This window comes from Scleropages formosus, chromosome 21, assembly GCF_900964775.1.
Source record: "Scleropages formosus chromosome 21, fSclFor1.1, whole genome shotgun sequence".
NCBI classification, from domain to species: Eukaryota; Metazoa; Chordata; class Actinopteri; order Osteoglossiformes; family Osteoglossidae; genus Scleropages; species Scleropages formosus.
The window spans coordinates 24,602,986-24,617,029 of record NC_041826.1 but is presented as its reverse complement, the minus strand read 5'-3'; the positions used below and the strand labels follow the sequence as shown (position 1 = coordinate 24,617,029).

The 14,044-nt window shown below is 45.8% G+C and overlaps 3 protein-coding genes across 3 annotated transcripts in view; 2 read left to right on the top strand and 1 right to left on the bottom strand.

The window, feature by feature from the left end:
* ppil2 (peptidylprolyl isomerase (cyclophilin)-like 2) overlaps positions 1-2,008 on the bottom strand; it is a 34,128-nt gene extending 32,120 nt beyond the window's left edge. Inside the window, exons 1-5 of the mRNA XM_018728754.2 lie at positions 1,862-2,008; positions 1,359-1,665; positions 982-1,031; positions 387-432; positions 79-141 (exon numbers count right to left, since the gene is read on the bottom strand). Coding sequence (XP_018584270.1) covers positions 79-141; positions 387-432; positions 982-1,031; positions 1,359-1,390 — 191 coding nt within the window. The 5' untranslated portion in view covers positions 1,391-1,665; positions 1,862-2,008. The remainder of the gene's footprint in view (positions 1-78; positions 142-386; positions 433-981; positions 1,032-1,358; positions 1,666-1,861) is intronic.
* Positions 2,009-2,040: 32 nt separating this feature from the next.
* bri3bp (bri3 binding protein) lies at positions 2,041-5,337 on the top strand. The gene is made up of 3 exons (XM_029247333.1): positions 2,041-2,310; positions 3,127-3,229; positions 4,278-5,337. The coding sequence occupies exons 1-3, from the start codon at positions 2,125-2,127 to the stop codon at positions 4,694-4,696; spliced, it is 708 nt and encodes a 235-aa protein (XP_029103166.1). The 5' UTR covers positions 2,041-2,124; the 3' UTR covers positions 4,697-5,337.
* A 5,736-nt stretch (positions 5,338-11,073) lies between these two features.
* Positions 11,074-14,044, top strand: part of aacs (acetoacetyl-CoA synthetase) — a 28,875-nt gene continuing 25,904 nt past the window's right edge. The window contains exons 1-3 of the mRNA XM_018728763.2: positions 11,074-12,871; positions 13,209-13,312; positions 13,564-13,684. Coding sequence (XP_018584279.1) covers positions 12,736-12,871; positions 13,209-13,312; positions 13,564-13,684 — 361 coding nt within the window. The 5' untranslated portion in view covers positions 11,074-12,735. The remainder of the gene's footprint in view (positions 12,872-13,208; positions 13,313-13,563; positions 13,685-14,044) is intronic.

The window sequence follows — 14,044 nt, the reverse complement described above, 5'->3', positions numbered from 1 at the left end:
AACTACACAAAGTACTGCAAGACTAACAGCGTTCATTAATTTTACCACTACATATTACTTGAAGAATGAAACACTCACAACAAATCAAAGACAGTTCCGTCTGGAGTGCACATAGGATATTCAAAGGGCTGAAGAGACAAGCTGAAAGACAAGGAATTCAGGAAGCAAGATGTGACCAGGAAATAAACACAATGAGAAAAACAACATCTGTATTCTTTACTAAGTATTCGTCATACATTAACCTTCTGGCAGATAACTATAGGAGCGATACATGCTCCTAAGGTCTTCCAAAAGGTCTGTGTGATTTTGTGCAGCTTAAATGCACTGGTCTAAATGATATTTATGCTTAAATGTCTAAGAATTCAAAAATGCTGACTGTTTTCTACCTGCAGTGATCAAAGGGGAGACGTCTGAAGTTGGCCTGTGGAATTTCTACAGAAACGAAAGGAAGGTGTCACATTGACTCAGTATAACTCGATCGGCTCTTCACTGCATTTCAAAAAAAAGTTAAGCATACAGGTGTGCATTTTTGTGACCACACAATGGCTCAGGTAGTCAGCTAATTGTTACTGACAAGTCCAAAATGACTCAACAAGACATACATCTTAAACATTGCAGGTTAAACGCAGCAGATGGCTCGTCATAGCGAAACCGTACCTTTGCAAAACATGTTTACAGACAACATCAGTGACTTAAATATAGATGGTACAGTGCATGTATGCTTTCACAATGCTGCAAAGTGCAAATAACTGATAATAAACAGTATCCAAGAGCAGGCTAGCTGAAGTATGAAAATGATCACTTAAGTTAAGAGCAAGAAAAGGTTCTGTTTTATTGTAAGGCCCAGTGTTAAATGCACCACTTATGACTAAGACCACAATGTTACATGTAGAATGAGTCAGTCAGTCAGTCACAACAAAACAATAGTAAAACAAAAAGTTTTTTACAACATTAAAAATTAAAAGAAAAAAGCTATGGTACCAGATTTCTTTCCTCCATAAAAATTTGTGTACTCTGTGCAAGTGATGTACCTAGAAGAGAGCAAGAAATGATGTAAACATAAGAGAACGAACAAGTTTGAAGTAACAAACGCATGAATTTTATTTCGCATCAGCTTACTTTTACTCGGTTGTTCACTCTGGTTAACTTAATAACTACCTAGTCACACTCATTCAAACGAAATGTACTAATGGTAATGAGTCTCCCATAACGTCTTAATTTTTATTAATTTAATAATAACTAAAATTAAACCTGGAAAATAAAGAAACAGCCGCCACCGCCGGGCGGGTAGTAATTATGATTTCACGTCACAAGTTTATCATGACATGAGTTTTTTAAAAAAAAAAAAAGAAGCTTACATTTTATCCTTTTGATGCTGTCTCTTCCCCATCTTTATAACAACTGATCTGACGTGTGCCGAAAAAAAAAATCAACACGTTCGAACCACTCTAAAGTAACTGGAGGTGAAAACGAAGAACTGGGGCACCAAGAAGCGTGTTGGTTTCAAATGTTTGCGGAAAAAAGACAAACTTCCGGTCTTTCGCCTGAGTCCGTCCGGAAATCCTGTCCGACGGGAAACAGTCCGGTCCTTCGGCAAATTCCTCCGACGTGACGCTAATGCACATGTGGTCGATATGTCCTAGTCTGGATCAAAACGTTATCCAGCTGAAAAACACGTGTGGAGCTGTTATTATTTCATCGTATCACTTTGGGATTGTTTATCTTATGTATACATTTTTATAAACTGAGGCAACTACTTCAGCAGTAAAAGTGTAAAAGAAAAAAGTTGCAAACCTCAGCCTTTACACACAGATGAAACAATGCTTTCACGGTATTTTAAAGAAAAGGTATAAACACACACCTGCTGACCTTTGTCCCAGGGAAACACCTCTGGTACAAAGGTACGCAGGTAAAACGCGAAAGTTTTTCGTCGTAAATAAGGAAGAGCGTAAAGAGGGGCTCGATCTACATCGCTCTTCGCTACTCCCGCCGCTAGGGGCCGCCGCTGTCACGAGGCGGAGGCGGAAGCGGAAGCGGAAGCTGGCGGGCGGGAGCGCGCGCACTCCCTCTTCCGGGGACACGGTGTGAACAAGGAGAGGCGGCTCGGCGCGGCTCCCTTGGACCATGAAGACCTTTGGGGTTCTGCTCACTGCGCTCCTCCTCCTCCTATGCGCGCTCGTGCCCCGCGGCGACTCGGCTCGCGGCCGGAAGGAGTCGGGCAGCCAGAACAGCTTCAGGCGTGCAGCGAGCGGCGTTTACCAGGCCCTGAGCGGCGTCTTCGGGGAGGAAACGATCAGGACGCTCTACAAGGTGTGTGTGTGTGTGTGTGTGTGTGTGTGTGTGTGTGTGTGTGTGTGTGTGTGTGTGTGTGTGTGTGTCACCGCGAGGCAGCGGGAGTGGAAGGTGCGGGGCGATGTCACACTAACTGACTGTGTATAACACACACACACACACACACACACACACACACACACACAGAGGCCGGAGTGCGCGCTGCTGCTCGGCTCCTCTACGAACACGAGACACATCGCATCGTTTCACCGGAACCCGGGGGCTTTCCTTCCCGTTGGACGAGGTTTCCGGTCGCGCGAGAACCGTTGATTGTGTGAGCGGGCGGGAGAGAAAACAAAGCGCTGTCAACTTTGTGTGTGTGTGTGTGTGTGTCCGTGTCCGTCCGTCACCTCCCCCCCTGTAATCTGCAGAACAGAAGCCCTTTTAAAGTAAGAGAACGAGTCTCAGTTGTTTATTATGAGGTAGGACTGGACTGGTGTTCCTAGTGAAGTGAAGTGAACACACACACGAATGAATGGTGCAGCCTCAGTGTGAGACTGAACATCGTTCATTTCTGCAATAGAAGCACAGTGAACTCGACCCGACGGTCCCGAACCGGAGGCTGCGGGTGCAGCTTAATCATGTCTCATTCTTACTCTGTCCTTCGTTTCACCTGCAGCTCTCAGTCAGGCTGCTTTACCAGGTAGCGCTTCACCTGGTGTCGCCATAGCAACGACACGTAAAGCAGCTTCTCGCCTTTGGTCGTGTGGCACATCACTCTCTCTCTCTCTCTCTCACACACACACACACACACACAGAGAGTGTCCCTAACTCTTCACGCTGCTCTGTTTGCAGTTCTTCACCAAGACCACGGAGCGCTTCGTCCATGGCGTGGACCTCTTCCTGGACACCATGTGGAAGATCTGGACAGACCTGCTTGACGTCCTGGGAATCGACTGTAAGTTGCGGACGTGCGGTACGGCTGTGCGGTACAGTCGGGTAAAAATGCCCGGTAACAGTGCGTCGCTCACAGCTCGGTCCCCGCAGCTGTTGAACTTGCGCGCTTCTGGACGTGTGCCTTTGAAATGTTGGCGTTTGTTTCAGCGAAGAACGCGTGGTGCGTAGAAGAGGAATTCCCCTCTATCTGTACCCTCAGGGCTCATATAATAGGGCTCAGAAACTTAATACAGTTAATATATCTCGTTCAGTGCCGTGGTGTTTCTCAGTTTAATTACTGCACAGCGTATCTGTCTCTTCTTCCGTACCAAACCTGACTCCTCTGCGCACTTCCTCTTTCTTACTTCCTATTTGTGTCACGTAGACATTCTCAACCCACCACAGCCATCAGTTAAAGTAAATATTATGAGAACTGAAAAGCACATTCAATACTGCTGGGCTTATTAATTCTTACTATAGTTTAGTGTACAGCTGTTTGCAGTGGGTCACCTGCTTATACAACAGAGTAATTTGTACAAATAAAAATGTTATCGTGAGAGAAAAATAGTATCCGTGAGAAAAATATTCATGAGCCAACTTCTTCCAGTATCTCTATTGTAGGGGTATCGCATCACACCCTGGCTACAAAAAAAACACAACTATAAAACATAGCTTTGTTAACATTGAGGGTACATTAAACAAATTTAAAATAACTGAAAATAGAAGTATTTTCTCCTCACACACATAATACTTATCTCACTACTTTCAGCATTATCTCTACTTCTGTTGCTATTGTCAGTCCCCCCCCCCCCCCCGGCCTTATGAAAGCACAAACCCCACACACAAGCCATAAACACTGTAAAATCAAATTCATTCAGATGGTCCCACAGTCTTGTTCTCTTGGAGAACTTCCCTGCTGTCCTCCAGCTTGGAGGGTGAACAGGAAAGGCTGAATTCTCAAGTGAAGGCTCTTATTGGAAAGGTGAATGTGTTGACCTGAGATTTGGGGCATGTGCCCCTCCATATGATGCATGAAGGATGAACTGATGATGCCTCTGTCCCTTCTTCAGCATCCAACCTCAGCCACTACTTCAGCCCTGCGTCAGTGGCGAACTCCCCAGCGCGTGCCTTGCTCCTGGTGGCTGCCGTGCTGCTGGCCTACTGGTTCCTGTCCCTCTCCTTGGGGGGCTTCTTCTACCTGCTGCACGCAGTCTTTGGGCGTTTCTTCTGGCTGGTGCGCGTAGCTCTGTTTGCCCTCTCTTGCCTCTACATCCTGCAGAAGTTTGAGGGGGACCCTGAGAGAGCTGTGTTGCCCCTCTGCTTCATCATGGCTGTCTACTTCATGACAGGTCCTGTGGGGGCCTATTGGCGCCGGGGCAGTGGCAGCTCCTTGGAGGAGAAGATTGACAACCTGGACACTCAGATCCGTCTGCTCAACATCCGCCTCAGCCGGATCATTGATAGTCTGGAATCCTCCAGTGACCAGTAGACCAGTTTGTCCAACCTCAAGCTTTAATTGGGATGATGTGGGGTGAGGGTGGTGTGGGCTGGGGGATGTGAGCTGGATGAGATGTGTGCACCATCATATCGGGGTAGGGTTAGGGTTTGAAAATAAGAAAAGATACATGGTAATGGGGCAGTTGCATTTGTTTTGGAACTTTCCAAACCAAGATTTAGTATCCATGTGGATCTTCAGTGTGGCATCTGAGCTGAAGCATGGTGAACATGCGTGTCAAAGAAAGCAGAAGAACCTAATTGAAAGTCTCATGTCCATCAGCCATGGTCTCCAAGTTCTTAGTGGTGTGAATGAGGGTACGGTAGATGCGCAGGAGAGGTCCATCCTGTGCTTGGTGCTCCCTCAGTGGAGACGGAAGTTGGGCAGTGTTCTTCACATTGCTTGAACTTCATGCAGCTTCCGTACTGAAGGCTTGCTTAGTGTCCATTTGTTTCACTATAGTAAAAACAATATATTGAATGCACATTCTAGTATGTAGTATCATCATATGCACTGTTTTTTCAGTTCTCCATTCCCTCAATTCTATCTACAATTTTGTTGTTTGAATTGTTTATTCCTGTGGGGGAAAAAAACGGGAATTTTAGTGGGAAATATGAACTTAGTTAAGACGCCCCCCCCCCCCCCCCCCCCCCACTTAGGCTATTATAATGATTTAAAAGTAGAAATTTACTTGGTTAAAAAAACTAAATTTATATATCAATGGGAATAAAAAAGCAATTATTACTTTTCTTTAAAAGATTATATTGCAAGTGTTCATTTTTTCTGAATTCCCTTTTATTATTATGACAAATACAGTGGACTACTGTGAACCAGTCATACTTTTCCAGTATTGTGTCTAATTTAAAAATCCAAATTGTGATGTGGCAACTTTCACACGTACTCCTAATCCTGACTATGGAACAATTATAGGACTGGTGATCACTTTGTTGTTCTGTGAAAAATGTTTATTTTTTAAAAAATTATTCATCCAACCACCTAATTGTGTTGTTTAGCTGCTGTTATGTCAGTGTGTTCCTATGTTGGTATGATAATTATAAAACCGTAATACTGAATCAAGACCCTTGAGTAAGAAGGACAAATCCTTACCTGTATGTCAAATTAAGTACTTTTTATTGCATTTTCTATAACTTGTGATGCCACACACATGGCTCTTCTACAGTAGTAAATTTTTTTTTTGTTCTGAAAGGGTAAAACTTGAATTGGTTGTACTTTAGTTGGTATCACAGGAAGCTTGAAGAATCCTGTTTCTCTCAGTTGAAAAGCTTCGGTAGTTAGTGTTGATTGTGTTAATACTAGGTTTACTCTGGCAGTTATACGCTGCTTGGTCTCCTATAGAGGTGAGTTTATGAGAATCACCAAGCAATAGAGATTAAGCTGCCACCAGTCCATTTTAGCAATAGCCCTCTCCAGATCATCTGGACCTTTTTTATCATGGTGTATGTTTCTGCAAACTGTGGACCATTGTGCAGGTTGATGGTTGTGTGCATGCGTACACTTGCTCTAGGGTGTGTGTTGTCAGCTGTAGAGCAAATAGTTAACATTAGGTTCTGGGAGGCATTAGAAAGCATGTTAATCTCAGGGAGAAATATATGTACCGATAAATTTAACACTTTCCTGTCTGGACTAAGTCCTAGCAATATAACTGTGGGAAACTGGACTTTGTTTCACAGGAAATTTATTTGCGCGTCTTTGAAACATATCAGTTGTCACACCTGTAACAGCTGTACAACACAAGATTAAAAAAATTAAAGAATTCCTGTGATCCATCAGAAATGTGTTAACAAGGCTATTAACACTTTATTAACATTTGTCTCACTGTATGAACTTTTGCTTATGCTCATCAGCCATGTTATTGGGTACACCTTGCAAGTACTGGGTGGGGCCCTCTTTGCCTCCAGAACAGCATGAATTCAGTGAGCTGCTGGACACACTCCACGGAGTTCTTGGTTCATGCTGGCTTGATAGGTTCACGCAGTTTCTGCAGATTTTTTTTTTTTTTGGTGACATTCATTCTGCTAATAGTGATTTTCACCTTATCCAAAAGATGCTCTATTGGCTTGAGAGGTGGTCACTGTGTAAGCCATTAACATAAAGTAAAGGTGCTGTCATTTTTGGGGAACCACGAGATGCTGGAAGTGTCAGTTTGAGAGAGGCTAGATGATCCTGAAGGGATGCACCTTTTCAGCAGCAATTGTTGGGCACTTTTTGGCTTTTAATTTATACTTAAACTGTGACCTATTGTGTGCACCAAGAAACCACCCCCACAGCATTACACCGCCACCACCAATACTACCAGTCTGTACCTTTAACACTGGGCATAATGGGTCCATGGATTCATCTTGTTATACCCATTTCTACCCTTTCCGTCAGCATTTCAGAAAATGGGATTTGACAAACCAGGCAACATTTTTCCACGCTTAAATTGTCCAGTTTTTGGTGACACTGTCTCCATTGAAATCTGTTCTGTTTCTTTTGAGCTTAGAGGCTTTGAATCTGGCATGGGCTTCTGCTGCTGTCACCAACCTGCTTCCAGGTTTGATGAACTCTGTATTGTGATATGCTCCTCTTGCACACTACTATTGTGCTGAGAAATTATTTGCTTACTTGTGAGAAGTCGGAGGAAAACAACAGAACTCATACATCAGTGACTGTCAGGCACAGGACTTCAGCTGACTGGATTTTTAATTTTCCATCAGGCCATTCTCTCTAGACTCTCTACACTGTGATGTGCAGAAATCCCAGAAGTGTGGCTGTTTGTACGATGCTAGAATTATTGCAGCTGGCACTATGCCACAGTTACTTGGATTGCACATCTTGTGTGTTGTTGTGTGTTGCCTTTCACTAGTAACTTGGACCTCTTTATAATTTTCATATCCTTTTATATACTGAGTCACAGCAATGTGGCTCGTTAATTGTGATGTGTGTGTGTGTAAAGACAGGTGTACCTAATAAAGTGGCTGAGAGCATTTACCTTAAGTTGTGTAATTCCGTAATAGTTCCCCTGGGATCCATTTCTTGGTTGAGTTCTTTCTTCAAGTCGTCTTGAGCCGGGATCGTGTAACTATCGTATCATTTGGGCAGCTATCTTTTCCTGTTGCACTGGAAATGCCTAAAGGACAGCTACTGAGTTCTGGAGAAAGCTCTAACCCAGCAGAAGGGCATGTTGGATTCTCGTGTTTTCATTCAGCCCTATGGCAGCAATAGTAAGGCATGTTTGGTGAATTCACTCAAATACTTCTGTTGGCTTCAAGTTTTAAAATATTGTCTTATGCATTATTTAAATGGCACTAAAGAGAAATATTAGCACTGATAGTTGAGTTGTCAGCTCTATCTGCTTCTAAATATGAATATGAACTGATAAGAAAATATGTACTTGGGTGTAAACTGCTTGAAGTGTCTGATGATTAGACCTGCTATTCCCCGCTGTCTGTTGCTAATGAGGTGTTCTAAAGAGATGGAAATACTGGTTAGGAGTTAATTTTTCAGTTACGATATTCTTTCCCTTTCATACTCATTCCATCTTACCATGTTTTCTCATTTCTTGGATGACTGAAAAAGCAGACTGCTAAAGGACAGCTGGCATTGTTATGTCTAAAAGGAATGTGTCCAAGTGGAGTGTGACAACTGCAAATGTGCTCTAGGACCTTGTGAAAACGCAGAGCATTTCATGTGCCGCGTTCTTCACAGAACTTGGCTCCTGTTTCCTCCCAAGCTCTTTGAGACACTAGTCTATTTCAGAAGTAGAATAAGTGCCAAGGGAGATTGCTGCAGTTGAGGAGCGCCGCCTGGCGTGGTTTGACCAAGGTCATTGGTGATGGAGCTTCCTTTGTGTGCTACAGCTTGTGTGTGTGTTTCCAATGACTGCGTGCTTCACTCATCTTCTTTTGGAGGTTCTCTTTGTGTTCTGTGACTGAGTAAACCTACAATTTTCTGTTTACTTAGAGACAAGTAGTGTCACTTCCAGTTTTCTTGAAGCATAGGTTATCAGTTAAGAACAAAAAATATATAAAAGTAGGTTAGCAATAAAATGCCAAAGATCACTGAATTAGTAAAACCCATCTTTTTTTGTTAGTATATGCGCTCTAATACTCACCGGTAATTTAACTAAGGTCATCATTATTGAAACCTGTTTTTAATCAGCAGGGCATATCCTTAAGGTAATGAGAATAGCATTTCCTTATCATAAACCACGATATAGTCTGGATACCTAATTTTAAAGTAGCGATACAGAGGGCAGATATGTAAATCTTCATACGTATGAGAAACATTATATTGATTTTCTTTGAAATGAGACTTGTGAGAAATCTCAGCTGTGCTCTTTCTACACTGGGACTTGCTGAGTGAGATGACCGAGATGACCATGTTGCATTACTGCGTTTGTACCTTGGGATGGTACCACATGCTTTTAAAACGCTCTCAGCCTGCTGGATAGAAGGGTTCTGCCGAAGGCTCCACTTGTGATGTTTATGGTTTTATCAACCATAATTTGTGTTGAAGCCATTTACTGCCCTTTTTTTTTTTTTTCTTCCTTCCATTCAATGAAAACTTTGTGTTGCACATTGAGCTCCTGTTTACATAACAGGGGACAGTCTTAGGAGGCAGCCTTTAAGATTTTAAAAAAAAAAAAAGTGTGTGGAATGCCTGGTGTGAATTTGTGGGTAAAAGTTGTTTTTGACCACAAATGGTGAAAGTGGAAGATCCATCCATCCATCCATGACCAATAGCTGCCTGTCCAGTGCAGGGTTATGGTCCTCAGACGCCTTAGTGAAATTGTTAAGCTCGCTATGTCTTTGCGGCGATTTTGTGTTAGAAGTTTTTGTTGAGATCCCCTTTGTTGGGGGTCTGGTGCCCATCGTGGTCACATCTTGTTGTGCTAAAAGTAGTGTGAAGGTTCCAGGACCAAGCTGGCCAGAGTACTTCACCACAGTATGCCACACCCTGTTGGGAAGTTATTGGCTTTTGTCCTTTTAAATTTTCCATGATTTTTTTTTTTTTTTTTTTTATATATATAATTCCTTTTTCTAAGTTCACAAGCTAGTGTTTAGGTTACTTTTTTTTTTTTTTTTTTTTTTAAAAAACCTTCTGGTATCATTTTATCACCACCTAAAAATGGTAGCATTGTGAAACATTGAAAATGTTTTGTGCTGACTGGGGAAGAATTGATTGACACTGCAAAAATAAGTACTGTAAAGATGAGTACTGACTCCATCTCCAACTAGTCTTACAGCAACACAAATGTAAGAATATACTGTGTTCCTCTGCTTTGGACAAAACTTGGTGGACGGTGTGATACAGGAACTGTTCTACGTTGAGAAGATGCAGAGTAAAGTGTTGACACTGTAAATACATTTTATGGGGATTATGTTCGTTTTCCTGCTGAGTAGTATTACTGTGAGAAACGGCACAAAAAGTTAAATATCACCATATTGCTTCTTTTCCAACATACACCTTAATTGTGCTGTTGCCATTATTAATACTTTTTGCCGAGTGTACCTTGTACCTTTCCCTTTCTGAAGCACTGAACTGTATGTTTAAAATTTAGATAATTTTGTTTTATTTTTTTCTTGGAACAGTGTAACTGCCTGCTTTTGACATGTACTGTGATGAGTTTTGTGAGAAGTTTTGTGGTGAAAGTTTCTTCAGTGCATAATTTTACAGTGAAATGGAGATTTAGAATTGAATAATTAAAGAACTTTATCATTAGTGCGAATTCACTTGTTGTCATTGTGGCACATCTGCCAGTCCAGGATGTACGATTCACTACTTTGTAAAGCAGCTGCGTCAACTGGTAATCTAAAAGGACAAACAATGTATATTTGAAGCTCACAAGAGAGCGTTCTGGAAATGTCCTTAAATGCCTTCTGTTGAAAGGTCGGCTGAGGGCGAGAACACGGTGAAGATGTGTCCTGACAGCGTACGCCTGGGCACGAGGCGGTCAATGTCCCTGCGGTGACGAAACGTCTGTGGGCTGATCGGACACTCGTTCCCTGGTACGGCCGTAAAAGCGTTCCATCGGACGACCCGGGTGCCCGTTCCGACGTGAGTACGTGTGCTTTGGCTCCTCTCGCCGCACCTGCCCAGGATGCATGGAAACGGGCCGTCCGGCGTCACAGGGTTTCCCATTAGGCCAAATTTGATCAATGCGTAGACGTAACAAAACGGCCAACTTATTATTTCTTTCTTTTCCCATTGAGGTGGTTAAATCTGTTTTAGCGAAACACTTTTATGCGATCAAGCAAACGGGCTCCAACACGGTGTGGTACAATTCCGTGAGCTGATGCTAAGTTGTTTACGGAGTTCGGCACTGTGTTGTTCTTATGGAAACTTCACCCATTTTCATTTGTGTGAATTTGCCATTGACAAAAGGTGCAGAGCAAATAAGCGAGAGGAAACGGGACTCCAGAGCCGCAGACCCTCCAGGGAAGAACGAACGGAGACGTACGGAGCCGCGGCATCGAGCAGCGTGGTCCTGGGGCCGAGAGGGAGCGCGGACATGGACGTCTATTGCAATGACGTCATCTCACTTGAGCAGTGTCAGTGCAGTGGCCGGTGTCCGGTGTCCAGCCTCTCGCTCCATTCTGATTCTTAACAGCAGCATACAGTCACACAGGGCAGTGGCAAAACAAAAGTGTTCGCACCCTTCCCTCTTTTGTGTTTGAAACCTCCTTGTTCGTTCTAGTCATGTGTTTACACGCCCCCACACGTATATATAGTAATAACTAGCCATATACTATGAAATACGCGATTGAAAATGATGTAATATGTAATGTGCAACAGGCCCGTCCCGCCGCCAGTGACGGTTCGGCTCGGAACCCGCTGTCTCTACACGCGATGGAGCCGCACAACGCGGCGGTCCTGATTGGGCACACCTCTAAAACCGGCCAATGACTAGAGAGCTGCCGCGCATGCGCCCAGCACCTGGAGCGTATCGATTATCTGTTTTGTACTTGGCAGCGTTGTGATTGGGCACGCCTCCTAAAAGCTACCGTTCCCATTGGTTAAGGCTCTTCTTCAACAGCGCCGAGGCCCCCAGGAATATCGAACGTGTGCTTTGTAAATGGCCGAAACGCCCTTCGCCCCTCCTTGGACAGCGCGCTTCCCGGGTACCGTGGTCGGCTGATGTGAGGCCAGTTTCTATCTAACCAATCCGCTGTAAGACAACACGGTGGCGTGCCCGCGCACGGTATCCTTCCGCCAGTGGCTCTGGGTAGTTAGTTCCGTTTGTAGATCGTGTCAATAAGTTCACACGTTGAGTTCCTGAGTGGCCAAAGCGATACTTTTTAAAATAATGTTCAGGTGAAAACGCTTATGCTCTTAATACAGTTAGATCGAGACTAACGTTAGAACATGACCGGGCAACTTGACCGTTAAATGTCCTCAAGGAGGAGCGCGCTGCTGCCGCACAGCGGGACGGTTTGTAAAATAGGACGTTTTTATAGGAATTTTGCTTAAAACAAAGTGGAATTAATAGGAAAAGACTTTTTACTAAAGGAATTTAGTTGTGTTGTTGTTAAAATCTCCTCCTTCATTTCAGTTAACTTTAAAGCATCAACAGCCCGTAAGATTACAATTATTATTTCGGCCAGGTATCACGTCATGACATTTATAAGAGTGAATACCGAAAGTCTTTTCAATAAACGTTCTTAAAGTGCTGCGTTGACTTTTTCTACACGCATAAAAACAAAAGGGTGAGGGTTTCATCCTCAAGCCGCCAGTACGTTGTCCTTGGTCAGCACTCGCTGTCGGGGAGGAGAATTGGGGGCGCTCTATATTGTTGGGCGGACGGACACGTGCGAGCGCGGCTGGAGGCCGAACGGCGGCTCTGTGGGCGGGTCCAACCTCGCGCAGTTTAACGCACGGGCGGAGGAAGAGCGCCGGCACTTGCGAATGAATCGGAGCGGCGGGCGGAGGCGCTGCAGGGGACGAGGACAGCGACAGCGAGGGGGACAGGGACAGCGACAGCGAACTACCACGGCCCGGGTCCCAGTGTGAGTCGCCATCAGCTTCCCGCAATGTCTAAAGACATGGATCATGGGAAGAGCGAGGAGATTATGGAGGCCAAGGTGCTGTGGTACCCGGACTCCAAGAAGAACACCCAGATGGACAGATTCAGGGCGCAGGTGAACCGGGACTTCGGCCTTAATCTGGGTACGTCCGTAATCCGGGGGACGCGGGGAGGGGACACACACACATCTGATCTGATCTGAGGCACCGTCTGAGTCTCTGTTCTCCTCCGAACGCGGGCAGCAGCCGCTCGAGTCGAGTGTCGCGCGGAGGCTGAGGTGAGGCGGCTGCTCGCGCTCAGGCTCAGTCAGTCCGCCCGGTGCCGCGGCGCGGACACGCAGTCGGTGGGTGGGTGGGTGAGTGAGTGAGTGAGTCACAGTGCAGCCGCCGGACGCTCCTCCTCCTCCTCCTCCTCCTCCTCCTTGCGCTGCTGCTCACCTGCTGTTGCTGCTTTTGTTTTGCTGCCGCTCTGTCCCTCCAGGCAACTACAACGAGCTGTACCAGTGGTCGGTGGAGAGCTACGCGGAGTTCTGGGCCGAGGTGTGGAGGTTCTGCGGCGTCCTGGGCTCCAGGGCCTACGAAGAGGTGACGTCCCTTTGCGCGCGGTCTGTCCGCGTCCGTCCGTGTGCTGCGAGGGGTCCGGCCCGGCGGCGGCGGCGGCGCGGCACTCCCACCCTTCGTTCGTGCGGCCACGCGTGAGGCAGAAGCCGGCCCTTGCCTTGTCTGGCCCTTGGCGTTTCTGTGGAAACGGCGCTCGCTTCGTCAGTTCGTGTCCCGCAGACAAGCCGCCGTGTGTCTCTGACTTGTCCCGCTTACCGGGGTCTTCGTTCACGCAGGTGGTCGACACGTCCAAGAGGATTTCGGACGTCCCCGAGTGGTTTAAGGGCAGCCGTCTGAATTACGCCGAGAACCTCCTCAAGCACAAGGACCCGGACAAGGTGGCGCTCTACGCAGCTAGTAAGTCGGAGGGGACGAGACGGGACGGGACGTGACGTGAAGGAAAGCTGCCGGGCCGAAGACGCCGGCGTCTTGCTCGGCTTCTTTCCTCAGGTGGAGCTCCATCTGCTTCTGCTCCTCTCTCCTCCGTCACCGAGCAGCGGCGTTAACCTTGTGCCCGTCTTTTGTGACTGTCCTCCAAGGTCTAGTAACCTGTTAGCAGTCGCGCTGGAGTTCAGCAAAAAAACGTCCCGCCGACTATTCCTGTTGCGCTTCCGAGAGCGGAGAAATTTCCGAGCGGGTCGCAGACCTCCGTTCGGGTCCGGCGCTTTACCGAGGCCTGGGTACGGCCGCAGCCCGACGCCTCGGTACCAGACCGGC